Below are 14,807 nucleotides of genomic sequence, written 5' to 3' on the forward strand. Positions count from 1 at the left end.
GGATTCCATGGGAGATTCCATGGGGGATTCCATGGGGAACTCCATGGGAGATTCCATGGGAGATTCCATGGGGGATTCCATGGGGGATTCCATGGGGGATTCCATGGGGGATTCCATGGGGGATTCCATGGGGGATTCCATGGGGAACTCCATGGGGAACTCCATGGGGGATTCCATGGGAGATTCCATGGGGGATTCCATGGGGGATTCCATGGGAGATTCCATGGGGGATTCCATGGGGGATTCCATGGGGAGCTCCATGGGGGATTCCATGGGGGATTCCATGGGGAGCTCCATGGGGGATTCCATGGGGGATTCCATGGGGGATTCCATGGGAGATTCCATGGGGGATTCCAGGAGGAACTCCATGGGAAATTCCATGGGGAACTCCATGGGGGATTCCATGGGGAACTCCATGGGGAACTCCATGAGGAACTCCATGAGGAACCCCATGAGGAACTCCATGGGGAACTCCATGGCAGATTCCATGGGAGATTCCATGGCGGATTCCATGGGGGATTCCATGGGGAACTCCACGGGCACCAATTCCATGGAGAACCATTCCAAGGCCACCAATTCCATGGGGAATTCCATGGGAAATTCCATGGGGAACTCCACGGGCGCCGACTCCACAGGACATGGAGAAGGACACGGAAAAGGACACGGAAAGGGACATTTTCCACCCTCAGATTCCCAGGATTTTCCTGACTCCTTCCCTGGGATTTCCCGGGAATTTTCTGCCTCCTTTCCCAGGATTCTCCTCCCCTTTTTCCCAGGATTTTTCCAGGAATTCCCGTCCTCATTTCCCAAGATTTTCCGACCTCCTTTCCCGGGATTTCCGCCCTTATTTCCAGGATTTTCCACCCCTTTTCCCCAAGATTTTCCCACCTTCAATTCCCAAAATTTTGCCACCCTTCTTTCCCAAGATTTTCCCAGAATTTCCCACCCTCAATTCCCAGAATTTCCCACCCTCCTTTCCCAAGATTTCCCACACTCAATTCCCCAAATTTTCCCACCCTTCTTTCCCAAAATTTTCCCAGATTTTTCCAATTTCTGGAAAATTGGAGGTTTTTTCCCCAGAAATCTCAAATTCCTGGAACTTTCTAGGAGTTTTTCCCAGATTTTTCCCAAATCCTGGAGTTTTTTCCTGGATTTCTCCCAATTCCTGGAACTTTCCCGGAGCTTTTTCCCGATTCCTGGAAATTCAAGGTTTTTTCCCCAAATTCTCCAAATTCTGGAACTTTCTTGGAGTTTTTTTTTCCAAGATTTTTCCCAAATCCTGGAGTTTCTTCCCAAATTTCTCCAATTCTTGAAACTTTCCTGGAGGTTTTTCCCACATTTCTCCAAATCCTGAAGTTTTTTCCCAGATTTTTCCTAAATCCTGGAACTTTCCTGGAGATTTTTCCGGAATTTCTTCAAATCCTGGAGTTCTTTCCCAGATTTCTCCAATTCCTGGAGTTTCTTCCCAGATTTTTCCTAAATCTTGGATTTTTTCCCCGAATTTCTCCAATTCTTGGAATTTTCCTGCAGTTTTTTCTGGGATTTCTTCAAATCCTGGAACTTTCCCGGAGTTTTTTCCGGGATTTCTTCAAATCTTGGGAGTTTTTTCCCGTATTTTTCCAAATTCCAGCTTTTTTTTGGCCTCTCCCTGCTGCTTCCAAGGAAATTCCAGGGATTTCCTTGTCCTGCCCTTTCCAGATCCAGGAAAATCCACGATCCCACGGGATGGGAATCCACAAATTCCCCCCAAAATCCTGGAATTCCCACGGCAAAATTCCACCCAAATTCCCCAATCCCAGCTCCAGCCCGGCCTTGGACACTTCCAGGGATCCCCAAAAAATCCAAATCCCAAGAAAAACCCTCAAAATTCCCAAGGAAAATCCAGGATTTTTCCACTTTATTCATCAATTCCTGCCATTCCCGGCGTTTCTGGGAATGTTTTATTCCCAAATTTCCGGGGGTTTCATCCCAAATTTCCTTCTCCTGGTTAAATATTGATGGAATTCCACGATTTCCCTAAAATCCGATTCAGCTCCTGGAAACCCAGGCTAGAAAAATAGGGAAAAACGGCTGGAAAAATTCCCAGGAAAATCGGGATTCAAAGGAATCAGGAATTCCTGATTTTCCTCATTCCCATCCTGGAATTTTCCAGGAAATCCAGAGGGAAAAAAAAAAAAAATTTAAAAACACGGCGAGAAAACTCCAATCCAAGAGGTCTTGGAGCAAAATTCCAGCTTTTCCAAAGGAATTTTTTTGGGGGAATTCCTGAAAAAAATCCTCTGGATCAGGAATTCCCGAGGCTGGCTGGGGTGGGAATGGGAAAATCCGGGAAAAAATAAAACAGGAATTTTCTCATGGGAAAGGAAAAAATCTGCAGCTCCCTCGGAGGATTTTCACCCTTTGGAAAAGGAGGAAGGAAAAAATTTGGGAATTCTCAACGTTCCCCCCCCTTCGTCTGCAGAATCAGAAAAATCTGGAATTCTGGGAATTCCCTGGAAAAACGAAATTCCCATGGAAAATCCCTTCCCATCCACTCCTTCCCAAGGTTTTGCTGGAGGGAAAAACGGGAATTTCCAGGATTTCAACCACCCAAATCCTGATTTTTTTGTTGTTGTTGTTTTTTTTGGGAATCATTCCCTCTGGAAAAACCGGGACGAAGGAACAACGTGGAATCTTCCGGATTTCTCCCGATTTTTCCCATTTTTTTTGGAATTCCCGGGCTCTGTGCAATCCAGGAGCAGCTCCAAAAAAAAAAAAACCTGGGAAATTCCCAAAATTCCCAACATTTTCCCCAGGAAACATTCCCAAGGGAATCAGCAGGAAAAAACCCCCAAACGTGGTCGGCACCTCCAGGAGTGTCCAAGTCTCTGAATTCCCAAAGAATTCCCGGCTGAAAGAGGCAAAAATTTGGGATCTTCCGGCCGGGGATCTCCTGGATATTCCCCAAAATTGCCCAAAATTGGGGAATTTCAGTAAATTTTCTGCCTGCTGGGCAGGATGGCTTCCTTGAGAAAGGAGAAAATCAGGAGAATCCCGGAGCGCTTCCCTCGCTTCCCTTTGGTGAAATAATTGGAGACGACGTCGTCTGCGGAAAAACGGGAACGGCGTCGGAATTCCCGGCGGGAATTCGGGGGGATTTTTGGGGGTGGAATTCCTAAAGTCAGGAACGCGGGATCGGGGTGTCGGGGGATGCAAAAATCCATGGAATTCTCAGAGGTTTTGGAGGTCAAAAATCCCAAATTTTTGGGGATTTTTGGAGATTTTTTGAATTTTTGATTCCTGGGATATTCGGAGCCCAAAAATCCCGAATTTCTGGGCCTTTGTGGCTCCAAATCCCGGGAATTCTCTGAGCCTTTGGGGACCCCAAAAATCCCAAATTTTTTGGGATTCTTTGACCCTTTGGGATCTCAAATTTCTGGGATATTCGGAGCCCAAAAATCCCAAATTTTTGGGACGTTTTGAGCCTTTATGAAGCCCCTGGAATCCCAAATTTTAGGGATTCTTTGAGCCTTCGGGATCACCAATTTCTGGGATATTCGGAGCCCAAAAATCCCAAATTTTTTGGGAATCTTGGAGCTTTTGGGATCTCTGATGCCTGGGATATTCGGAGCCCTTGAGAATCCCAAAAATCCTAAAATTCTGGGCCTTTGTGGCTCCCAATCCCGGGGATTCTCTGAGCCTTTGGGGATCCCAAAAATCCCAAATTTCTGGAGCATTCTGAGCCTTTATGAAGCCCCCGAAATCCCAAATTTTTGGGATTCTTTGAGCCTTTGGGATCACCAATTTCTGGGATATTCAGAGCCCTTGAGGATCCCAAAAATCCCAAATTTCTGGGACGTTTGGAGCGGGATTTGAACCGGACAAGCTCAAAATCCTTTCTGCCCAATCCCATTCCTGACCCAATTCCCAATCCCAATTCCCAATCCCAATTCCCAATCCCAATTCCCAATCCCAATTCCCAATCCCAATTCCCAATCCCAATTCCCAATCCCGACCCCGTTCCCACCTCCGGGCTGCACCGTGGAGTTCAGGACATTCAACCCTTGGGATTCTCCAGGGGCTCAATGACCCCCAAAAATCCCAAATTTCTGGGACATTTGGAGCGGGATTTGAACCGGAGGAGCTCGAAACCCTTTCCCGCCCATTCCCAATTCCCACTGCCATTCCCATTCCCATTCCCATCCCATCCCATCCCATCCCATTCCCATTCCCATTCCCATTCCCATTCCCATTCCCACTCCCATTCCCATTCCATTCCCAATCCCATTCCCATTCCCATTCCCATTCCATCCCATTCCATTCCCATTCCCATTCCCATTCCCATTCCCATTCCATCCCATTCCATTCCCATTCCCATTCCCATTCCCATTCCATTCCATCCCATTCCCATTCCCATTCCCATTCCCATTCCCATCCCCATTCCCATTCCCATTCCCCCATTCCCATTCCCATTCCCATTCCCATTCCCACTCCCATTCCCATTCCATTCCCAATCCCATTCCCATCCCATTCCCATTCCCATCCCCATTCCCATTCCCATCCCCATTCCCATTCCCATCCCATCCCATCCCATTCCCATCCCCATTCCCATCCCATTCCCATTCCCATCCCATCCCATTCCCATTCCCATTCCCATTCCCATTCCATTCCATCCCATTCCATTCCATTCCCATCCCATTCCCATTCCATTCCCATCCCATTCCCATCCCCATTCCCATCCCATTCCATTCCCATTCCCACTCCCATCCCCATTCCCATTCCCATTCCCATTCCATTCCCATTCCCATTCCCATTCCCATTCCCACCCCATTCCCATTCCCAATCCCATTCCCATTCCCAATCCCATTCCCACCTGCGGGCTGCACGGTGCAGGGCAGGACGTTCTCCCCGGCCGACAGCGACACGAAGAAGGCGAAGGGGATCAGCCAGAGGCAGAAGGTGAAGTAGGCCAGGACCTGCGGAATTCCCAACATTCCAACGGCAATTCCCGAAATCCCGGCGCCGAAATCCCGACATTCTGACCCAAACACCCCCGAATTCCAGCCCAAACACCCCCGAATTCCAGCTGGAATGCCCAAAATTCCAGCCCAAAACCCTCAAAATTCCAGCCCAAAACCCTCCAAATTCCAGCCCAAACACCCCAAAATTCCAGCCCAGAATTCCCAAAATCCTGGCGCCGAAATCTCAACAATCCGACCCAAAAACCCCCAAATTCCAGCTGGAATGCCCAAAATTCCAGCCCAAAACCCTCAAAATTCCAGCTGGAATGCCCAAAATTCCAACCGAAACACCCCAAAATTCCAGCCCAAAAAGCCCCAAAATCCCAGCTCCGAAATCCCGACATTCCGACCCAAACACCCCAAAATTCCAGCTGGAATGCCCAAAATTCCAGCCCAGAATTCCCAAAATTCCGGCTCAGAAATCCCGACATTCCGACGCAAACCCCTCAAAATTCCAACCCAAACACCCCAAAATTCCATCTGAGAATTCCCAAAATTCCATCTGAGAATTCCCAAAATTCCATCTAAGAATTCCCCAAAATTCCAACCCAAACACCCCAAATTCCAACCAAAAAATCCCAAAATTCCATCTGAGAATTCCCAAAATTCCAACCCAAAAAACCCCAAATTCCAACCGAAAAATCCCAAAATTCCAACCAGAACTCCCGCTCAGAAATCCCAAAATTCCAGCTTAGAATTCCCAAAATTTTCCAGCCAGAATTCCCAAAAATCCCAAAATTCCAATAGAAATTACCAAAATTCCCAGAATTCCTGAGGGAAAATTCCACCTCACCCCTTTTTTGTGAGATCCAAAAATTCCCAATTTTTTTGCTCTTCCTGGATTCGAATTCCCAAATTTTAATTAAAATTTTAATGAAGGATTAATTGAAGGAAAATTTTAATTAATTCCATTCAATCCATATGGAAAAAATAATTAAATTCATGGGAAAAAACAAAAAAAATTTTGGGAAAATTTGGATTTTCCCGAGTTTTTTATGGAATCAGGAATGGAAATTCCCAATAGGAAAAAATTTGGGTTAAAACTGGTTAAAAAATTTGGAATTTCAATTTTTTATTTTGTGTTTTTTCCTAAAATTTCCGAGAATTCCTGAAATTTTTGGCATTTTAGGGAGAAATTGGGATTAAATTCCACATTCCTGGAATTTTTTTGGGGGGAAAATCCCAAATTTTGAAGCTGCCCGGGAATTTCAGAACCTCAAGAAAGGCTCCGAAAAAAATGGGGAAAAATAAAAATTTAAATTTAAAAAATTTAAAAATTTAAAATTTTATTTTTGTTTTAAGGAAATTCCCAGTTCCCGACCCAAAATTTGGGATTTTTCCCACGGGGAAAATTCCGGAATTTTTGGGATCTCACCTCGGAAAAAAGGTAAAATTCCTCGGAGAAATATTGGAAGGCCAGGTAGTGATTGAGCACGACCAGAACTGCGGAAAAATGGGAAAAAAAATGGGATTAGAACGTTCCGGAAGGAAAATCCCAAATTTTGGAGCCCTCCCAAAAATCCCCCCAAAAAATCCCAAAAAAATCCCAAAAATTCCCCAATAAATCCTGAAACTTTTCCCCAAAAATCCTCCAAAAATCCTCCAAAAATCTATTGAAAATCCCTAAAAAATCCAGAAAAAAAATTTAAAAAATCAAAATAAATCCCAAAAAAATCCTGAAAAAAATCCCAAAAAATCCCCAATTTTCCCCCAAATTTTCCCCAAATTTTCCCCAAATTTTCCCCCACTTTTTCCCCAATTTTCCCCAATATTTCCCCAATTTTCCCCCAATATTCCCCCAATTTTCCCCCACTTTTTCCCCTATTTTCCTCCAATATTCCCCCAATTTTTACCCCAATTTTCCCCCAATATTCCCCCAATTTTCCCCACTTTTCCCCCAATATTTCCCCAATTTTCCCCCAATTTTCCCCAATTTTCTCCCAATTTTCCCCACTTTTCCCCCAATATTCCCCCAATTTTTCCCCAATTTTCCCCCACTTTTCCCCAATTTTCCCCCACTTTTCCCCCACTTTCCCCCCAATTTTTCCCCAATTTTCCCACATTTTCCCCCAATATTCCCCCAATATTTCCCCCAATATTCCCCAATATTTCCGCAATATTCCCCCAATTTTCCCCAATATTCCCCCAATTTTCCCCCAATTTTCCCCAATTTTCTCCCAATTTTCCCCACTTTTCCCCCAATATTTCCCCAATTTTTCCCCAATTTTCCCCCATTTTTCCCCCATTTTTCCCCATTTTCCCCTTTTCCCGTGCTCACGGCAGGCGAGCAGTGCGGCGGGCGAGGCGGGCAGCAGCCCCGCGTACACCAGGCTCCTGAGAATCCCCAAAAAATCCCCAAAATTCCCCAATATTTCCTCCAAATTTTCACAGAAAAATCCTCCCAAAAACCCTCCAAAAATCACTTTTAAATCCCTAAAAAAATCCAGAAAAAAATCACCAAAAATCGAAATAAATCCCAAAAAAATCCCAATTTTTTCCCCAATTTTTCCCCCAATATTCCCCCACTTTTCCCCCAATTTCCCTCCAATTTTCCCCAATATTTCCCCAATTTTCCCCTAATTTTTCCCCAATTTTTCCCCAAATTCCCCCCAATATTCCCCCAATATTTCCCCCAATTTTCCCCCAATTTTCCCCACTTTTCCCCCAATTTTTCCCCAATTTTTCCCCAATATTCCCCCAATTTTCCCCCAATTTTCCCCCACTTTCCCCCAATTTTCCCCACTTTTCCCCCAATTTTTCCCCAATATTCCCCCAATTTTCCCCAATTTTTCCCCAATTTTTCCCCAATTTTTCCCCCAATTTTCCCCCAATATTTCCCCAATATTTCCCCAATTTTCCCCCAATTTTCCCCCATTTTTCCCCCAATTTTCCCCCATTTTTCCCCAATTTTTCCCCAATTTTCCCCAATTTTCTCCCCACTTTTTCCCCAATTTTCCCCCATTTTTCCCCCATTTTTCCCCATTTTCCCCTTTTCCCCCCCGTGCTCACAGCAGGCGAGCAGGGCAGCGGGCGAGGCGGGCAGCAGCCCCGCGTACACCAGGCTCCTGAGAATCCCCAAAAAAATCCCAAAAATTCCCCAATATTTCCTCCAAATTTTCACAGAAAAATCCTCCAAAAAAAACCCTCCAAAAATCACTTTTAAATCCCTAAAAAAATCCAGAAAAAAATCACCAAAAATCGAAATAAATCCCAAAAAAATCCTAATATTCCCCCAATTTTTCCCCAAATTTTCCCCAATTTTTTTCCCAATTTTCCCCCAATATTTCCCCAATATTTCCCCAATTTTTCCCCAATATTCCCCCAATTTTCCCCCACTTTTTCCCCAATTTTCCCCCACTTTTTCCCCAATTTTCCCCCAATATTTCCCCAATATTCCCCCAATTTTTCCCCAATTTTCCCCCAATATTTCCCCAATTTTCCCCCAATTTTCCCCCAATTTTCCCCCAATTTTTCCCCAATTTTCTCCCAATTTTCCCCACTTTTCCCCCAATATTTCCCCAATTTTCCCCCAATATTCTCCAAATTTTCCCCAAATTTTCCCCCACTTTTCCCCAATTTTCCCCCAATTTTTCACCACTTTTCCCCCAATTTTCCCCCAATATTCCCCCACTTTTCCCCCACTTTCCCCCCAATTTTTCCCCAATTTTCCCACATTTTCCCCCAATATTTCCCCAATTTTCCCCCACTTTCCCCCCAATTTTTCCCCAATTTTCCCACATTTTCCCCCAATATTTCCCCACTTTTCCCCACTTTTCCCCCAATATTTCCCCACTTTTCCCCCAATTTCCCCCCAATATTTCCCCAATTTTTCCCCCATTTTCCCCCAATATTTCCCCAATATTTCCCCAATTTTTCCCCCATTTTCCCCCAATATTTCCCCAATATTTCCCCAATTTTTCCCCAATTTTTTCCCCCAATTTTTCCCCAATTTTTTCCCCATTTTTTCCCCAATTTTTCCCCAATTTTTCCCCAATTTTTTCCCAATTTTTTCCCCATTTTTTCCCCATTTTTTCCCCATTTTTTCCCCATTTTTTCCCCTTTTCCCGTGCTCACAGCAGGCGAGCAGGGCAGCGGGCGAGACGGGCAGCAGCCCCGCGTACACCAGGCTCCTGAGAATCCCCAAAAAAATCCCAAAAAATTCCCCAATATTTCCTCCAAATTTTCACAGAAAAATCCTCCAAAAAACCCTCCAAAAATCCATTTAAAATCCCTAAAAAAATCCAGAAAAAAATCACCAAAAATCGAAATAAATCCCAAAAAAATCCCAATTTTTTCCCAATTTTTCCCCAATTTTTCCCCAATTTTTTCCCCATTTTTCCCCCATTTTTTCCCCCTTTCCCGTGCTCACGGCAGGCGAGCAGGGCGGCGGGCGAGGCGGGCACGCCGGGGAAGGCGGGCAGCAGCCCCGCGTACACCAGGTTGGTGAGGAGCCCCGAGGCCACGAGCAGAGCCGGGAAACGCTCGAACAGCAGCAGCCCCACGTGCACCACCGAGGAGAACTGGGAACAACGGGAACAACGGGAATGGGATGGGATTGGGAATGGGATTGGGAATGGGGAATGGGGAATGGGAATGGGATGGGAATGGGGAATGGGAATGGGGAATGGGGAATGGGAATGGGAATGGGAATGGGAATGGGAATGGGAATGGGGAATGGGAATGGGAATGGGAATGGGGAATGGGATTGGGGATGGGAATGGGAATGGGAATGGGAATGGGGAATGGGAATGGGGGAATGGGGAATGGGGAATGGGAATGGGGGAATGGGGAATGGGGAATGGGAATGGGAATGGGAATGGGGAATGGGAATGGGGAATGGGAATGGGGAATGGGAATGGGAATGGGAATGGGGAATGGGAATGGGGAATGGGGAATGGGAATGGGAATGGGGAATGGGGAATGGGAATGGGGAATGGGGAATGGGGAATGGGGAATGGGAATGGGAATGGGAATGGGGAATGGGGAAGGGGAATGGGGAATGGGAATGGGAATGGGATTGGGGATGGGAATGGGAATGGGAATGGGAATGGGGAATGGGAATGGGGGAATGGGGAATGGGGAATGGGAATGGGGGAATGGGGAATGGGGAATGGGAATGGGAATGGGAATGGGGAATGGGAATGGGGAATGGGAATGGGAATGGGAATGGGAATGGGAATGGGGAATGGGGAATGGGAATGGGAATGGGGAATGGGGAATGGGGATGGGGAATGGGGAATGGGAATGGGGAATGGGAATGGGAATGGGGAATGGGAATGGGAATGGGAATGGGAATGGGAATGGGAATGGGAATGGGAATGGGAAAATGGGAATGGGGAATGGGAATGGGAATGGGAATGGGAATGGGGAATGGGAATGGGAATGGGAATGGGAATGGGAATGGGAATGGGAAAATGGGAATGGGGAATGGGATGGGAATGGGGGAATGGGAATGGGAATGGGAATGGGGAATGGGAATGGGAATGGGGGAATGGGGAATGGGAATGGGGAATGGGGAATGGGAATGGGGAATGGGAATGGGAATGGGGATTGGGAATGGGGAATGGGGAATGGGGAATGGGAATGGGAATGGGAATGGGGAATGGGGAATGGGATTGGGAATGGGAATGGGGAATGGGAATGGAATGGGGGAATGGGAATGGGAATGGGAATGGGGAATGGGGAATGGGGAATGGGGAATGGGGAATGGGAATGGGGAATGGGGGAATGGGGAATGGGGAATGGGGAATGGGAATGGGAAGGGGGAATGGGGAATGGGGAATGGGAATGGGGAATGGGGGAATGGGAATGGGGAATGGGAATGGGGAATGGGGAATGGGGAATGGGAATGGGAATGGGGTGGGGAATGGGAATGGGGAATGGGAATGGAATGGGAATGGGATTGGGGAATGGGGAATGGGAATGGGAATGGGAATGGGGAATGGGAATGGGAATGGGAATGGGGAATGGGAATGGGGAATGGGGAATGGGAATGGGAATGGGAATGGGGGAATGGGAATGGAATGGGAATGGGAATGGGGAATGGGGCATGGGGAATGGGGAATGGGGAATGGGAATGGGAATGGGGAATGGGGAATGGGGAATGGGGAATGGGAATGGGAATGGGAATGGGGGAATGGGAATGGGAATGGGGAATGGGGAATGGGGAATGGGGAATGGGGAATGGGAATGGGAATGGGGAATGGGAATGGGGAATGGGAATGGGGCAATGGGGGAATGGGGAATGGGAATGGGAATGGGGGAATGGGGGAAATGGGAAAAATGGAAAATGGAAAATGGGGAAAATGGGAAAAATGGGGTTAACAGGGGGAAATGGGGGGAATGGGGAAAATGGGGGGAATGGAAGAAAATGGGATTAGCGGGGGAAAATGGGGAGAAAATGGGGGTAAATCAGGGGAAAATGGGATTATTGGGGGGAAAATGGTAAAAATGGGGGGAATCGGGAAAATGGGATTATCGAGGGATTTGGGGGCAAAATGGGATTATCGGGGGGATTTGGGGGAAATCAGGGGGAAATGGGATTATTGGGGGGAAAATGGTAAAAAATGGGGGGAAATCGGGAAAATGGGATTATCGGGGGGATTTGGGGGGAAATCAGGGCAAAATGGGATTATTGGGGGATTTTGCGGGAAAAGTGGGGGAAAATGGCGGACAATAGAGAAAATTGGGATAAAAGGGGGGAAATGGGGAAAAATATGGGGATAAATGGGGGAAAATGGGGAGAAAGGAGATTAAAGGAGGAGAAATGGGGTAAAAGTGGGGAAAATGAGGATTTGGGGTTTCTGTGTTTGGGGTTTCAGGGATTTGGAGTTTTGGGGATTTGGGGTTTCTGGAATTTGGGATTTCGGGATTTGGGGTTTCAGTTTTTGTGTTTTCAGGATTTGGGGTTTCCGGGATTTGAGATTTCGGGATTTGGAGTTTTGGTGCTTTGGGGTTTCTGGCATTTGGGATTTGGGGTTTGGGATTTGGGATTTCAGGATTTGGGATTTGGGATCGGGGTCTCACCCAGATGAGGGATTTAGGATTTAGGATTTCAGGATTTGGGATTTGGGATTTCAGGATTTGGGATTTGGGATTTGGGGTGGGGTCTCACCCAGATGAGGGATTTGGGATTTGGGATTTGGGGTGGGGTCTCACCCAGATGAGGGATTTGGGATTTGGGATTTGGGATTTGGGATTTTGGGATTTTGGGATTTGGGATTTTGGGATTTTGGGGATTTGGGATTTGGGATTTGGGGTGGGGTCTCACCCAGATGAGGGATTTGGGATTTGGGATTTGGGGTCTCACCCAGATGAGGGATTTGGGATTTGGGATTTGGGATTTGGGATTTGGGGGTCTCACCCAGATGAGGGATTTGGGATTTGGGATTTGGGGTCTCACCCAGATGAGGGATTTGGGATTTGGGGGATTTGGGATTTGGGATTTGGGATTTTGGATTTGGGGTGGGGTCTCACCCAGATGAGGGCTTTGGGATTTGGGATTTGGGATTTGGGATTTGGGGTCTCACCCAGATGAGGGATTGGGGATTTGGGGGATTTGGGATTTGGGGGATTTGGGATTTGGGATTTGGGGTCTCACCCAGATGAGGGCTTTGATCACTCTCCGGGTGGTCACCGTGTACTCCTCGATCAGCTCCGCCAGGTAATAGAGCCCGGCCGCTGCGGGACAGGACACCTGGCACCGCGGGCACCCAGGGGACACCGCGGGCACCCACACGGGCACCCATGCGGGCACCCACACGAGCACCCACATGGGCACCCACACGAGCACCCACATGGGCACCCACACGGGCACCCGCACGGGCACCCACACGGGCACCCACACGGGCACCGCGGGCACCGCGGGCACCCACACGGGCACCGCGGGCACCCACACGAGCACCCAGGGGACACCCACACGGGCACCCACACGGGCACCGCGGGCACCCACACGGGCACCCACACGGTCACCCACACGGGCACCGCGGGCACCCACACGGGCACCGCGGGCACCCAGGGGACATCACAGGCACCCACACGGGCACCCACACGGGCACCGCAGGCACTGCGGGCACCCACACTGGCACCCACGTGGGCACCAACACAGGCACCCAGGAGACACCACTGGCACCCACACGGGCACCGCGGGGACAATGGGGACACCGCTGACACCATGGGGACACCGCTGGCACCAACATGGGCACCACTGGCACCATGGGGACAACATGGGCACCATGGGGACACTGCTGGCACCACGGGGACACTGCTGGCACCAGCCATGGTGGCTCAGGGACACGCAGGGACCCCAAATCTTGGGGACACTGGGAAGGTTTGGGGACACGCAGGGACCTCAAATCTTGGGGACAATTTAAGGGCTTGGGGACACCCAGGGACCCCCAAAGTTGGGGACACTTTGAGCCCCCAGGGGCACCCAGGGACCCCAAAACTTGGGGACACTCAGAGCCCCTGGGGACTCCCAGAGACCCCCAAATTTGGGGACACTGGGAGGGTTTGGGGACACCCAGGGATCCCCAAATCTTGGGGACATCCTGAAGAGTTGGGGACACCCAGAGACGCCAAATCTTGGGGACACTCCATGAGCTTGGGGACACCAAGGAACTCCAAATCTTGGGGACACTCTGAGGATTTGGGGACACCCAGGGACCCCAAATCTCAGTGACGTTCTAAGGGTTTGGGAACACCAGGGAACCCTAAATCTTGGGGACACTGGGAGCCCCTGGGGACACCAAGAGACCCCCAAAGTTGGGGACATTTTAAGGGCTTGGGGACACCCAGAGACGCCAAATCTTGGGGACATCCTGAAGACTTGGGGACACCAAGAGACCCCAAATCTTGGGGACACTTGGAGCCCCCAGGGGCACCCAGGGACCCCCATACTTGGGGACATCCTGAAGACTTGGGGACACCCAGAGACCCAAAACTTGGGGACATCCTGAAGAGTTGGGGACACAGAGGGACTCCAAATCTTGGGGACACTCGGAGCCCTTGGGGACACCAGGGACCCCAAAACTTGGGGACACTTGGAGCCCCGACAACCAGGGACCCCAAATCCCTGGGACAATTTAAGGGCTTGGGGACACCAAGGAACCCCCAAATCTTGGGGACAATTTAAGGGTTTGGGGACACCCAGGAACCCCCAAATCCTGGGGACACTGGGAGGGTTTGGGGACACCAGGGACCCCCAAATCCTGGGGACACTCTGAGGGTTTGGGGACACCAGGGACCCCCAAATCCCGGGGACACTCCGCGCCCTCGGTGCCACCGCGTCCCCCCCGCTCCCCGTTCCCGCGGCGCCCGGGGCGCGCTCACCGATGGCCAAGGTGACGAAGGCCACCTGCAGCAGCAGCGACAGCCAGCTCAGCACGTACAGGAACCACATGGCGCCGCCGCTCCCGGCGCCGCTCCCGGGGCCCCGCGGAACCGGCGAGACGCGGCACCGGAAGCAGCGAGAGGCGGCACCGGAAGCAGCGAGAGGCGGCACCGGAAGCAGCGAGAGGCGGCACCGGAAGCAGCGAGAGGCGGCACCGGAAGCAGCGAGAGGCGGCACCGGAAGCAGCGATACGGGTGTGGGGACGCACAGCGCCCCCTGGCGGCCCGGGGGACTCCAGTGGCCAAATGGGGGCCCAAGGGCGGGGGGGGACCCCAAAATGGGAGGGGGGACCCCAAAATTGGTGGGGGAGGCGCTAATATGGGAGGGGGGACCCCAAAATGGGCGGGGGGACCCCAAAATGGGCAGGGGACCCTAAAATGGGAGGGGGGACCCTAAAATTGGTGGGGGACCCCAAA

At 49.5% G+C, this 14,807-nt stretch overlaps 1 protein-coding gene across 1 annotated transcript; it reads right to left on the reverse strand.

The window, feature by feature from the left end:
• Window positions 1-1,867: 1,867 nt before the first annotated feature.
• TEX261 (testis expressed 261) lies at window positions 1,868-14,490 on the reverse strand. The gene is made up of 6 exons (XM_077782672.1): window positions 14,331-14,490; window positions 12,601-12,680; window positions 9,370-9,520; window positions 6,376-6,443; window positions 4,853-4,955; window positions 1,868-3,085 (listed from the first exon to the last, which is right to left on the reverse strand). The coding sequence occupies exons 1-6, from the start codon at window positions 14,398-14,400 to the stop codon at window positions 2,970-2,972; spliced, it is 588 nt and encodes a 195-aa protein (XP_077638798.1). The 5' UTR covers window positions 14,401-14,490; the 3' UTR covers window positions 1,868-2,969.
• Window positions 14,491-14,807: the final 317 nt, after the last annotated feature.

The sequence above is a fragment of the Lonchura striata genome, chromosome 4 (genome assembly GCF_046129695.1).
Source record: "Lonchura striata isolate bLonStr1 chromosome 4, bLonStr1.mat, whole genome shotgun sequence".
Lineage (NCBI taxonomy): Eukaryota > Metazoa > Chordata > Aves > Passeriformes > Estrildidae > Lonchura > Lonchura striata.

Coding starts and splice junctions, on each gene's coding strand:
- TEX261 (XM_077782672.1), bottom strand. CDS start 14,400: ATGTGGTTCCTGTACGTGCTGAGCTGGCTGTCGCTGCTGCTGCAGGTG. Junction 9,521..12,600: donor TGATCAAAGCCCTCATCTGG/GTGAGACCCCAA, acceptor CGTTGTTCCCAG/TTCTCCTCGGTGGTGCACGT. Junction 4,956..6,375: donor AATTTTACCTTTTTTCCGAG/GTGAGATCCCAA, acceptor GGAATTCCGCAG/GTCCTGGCCTACTTCACCTT.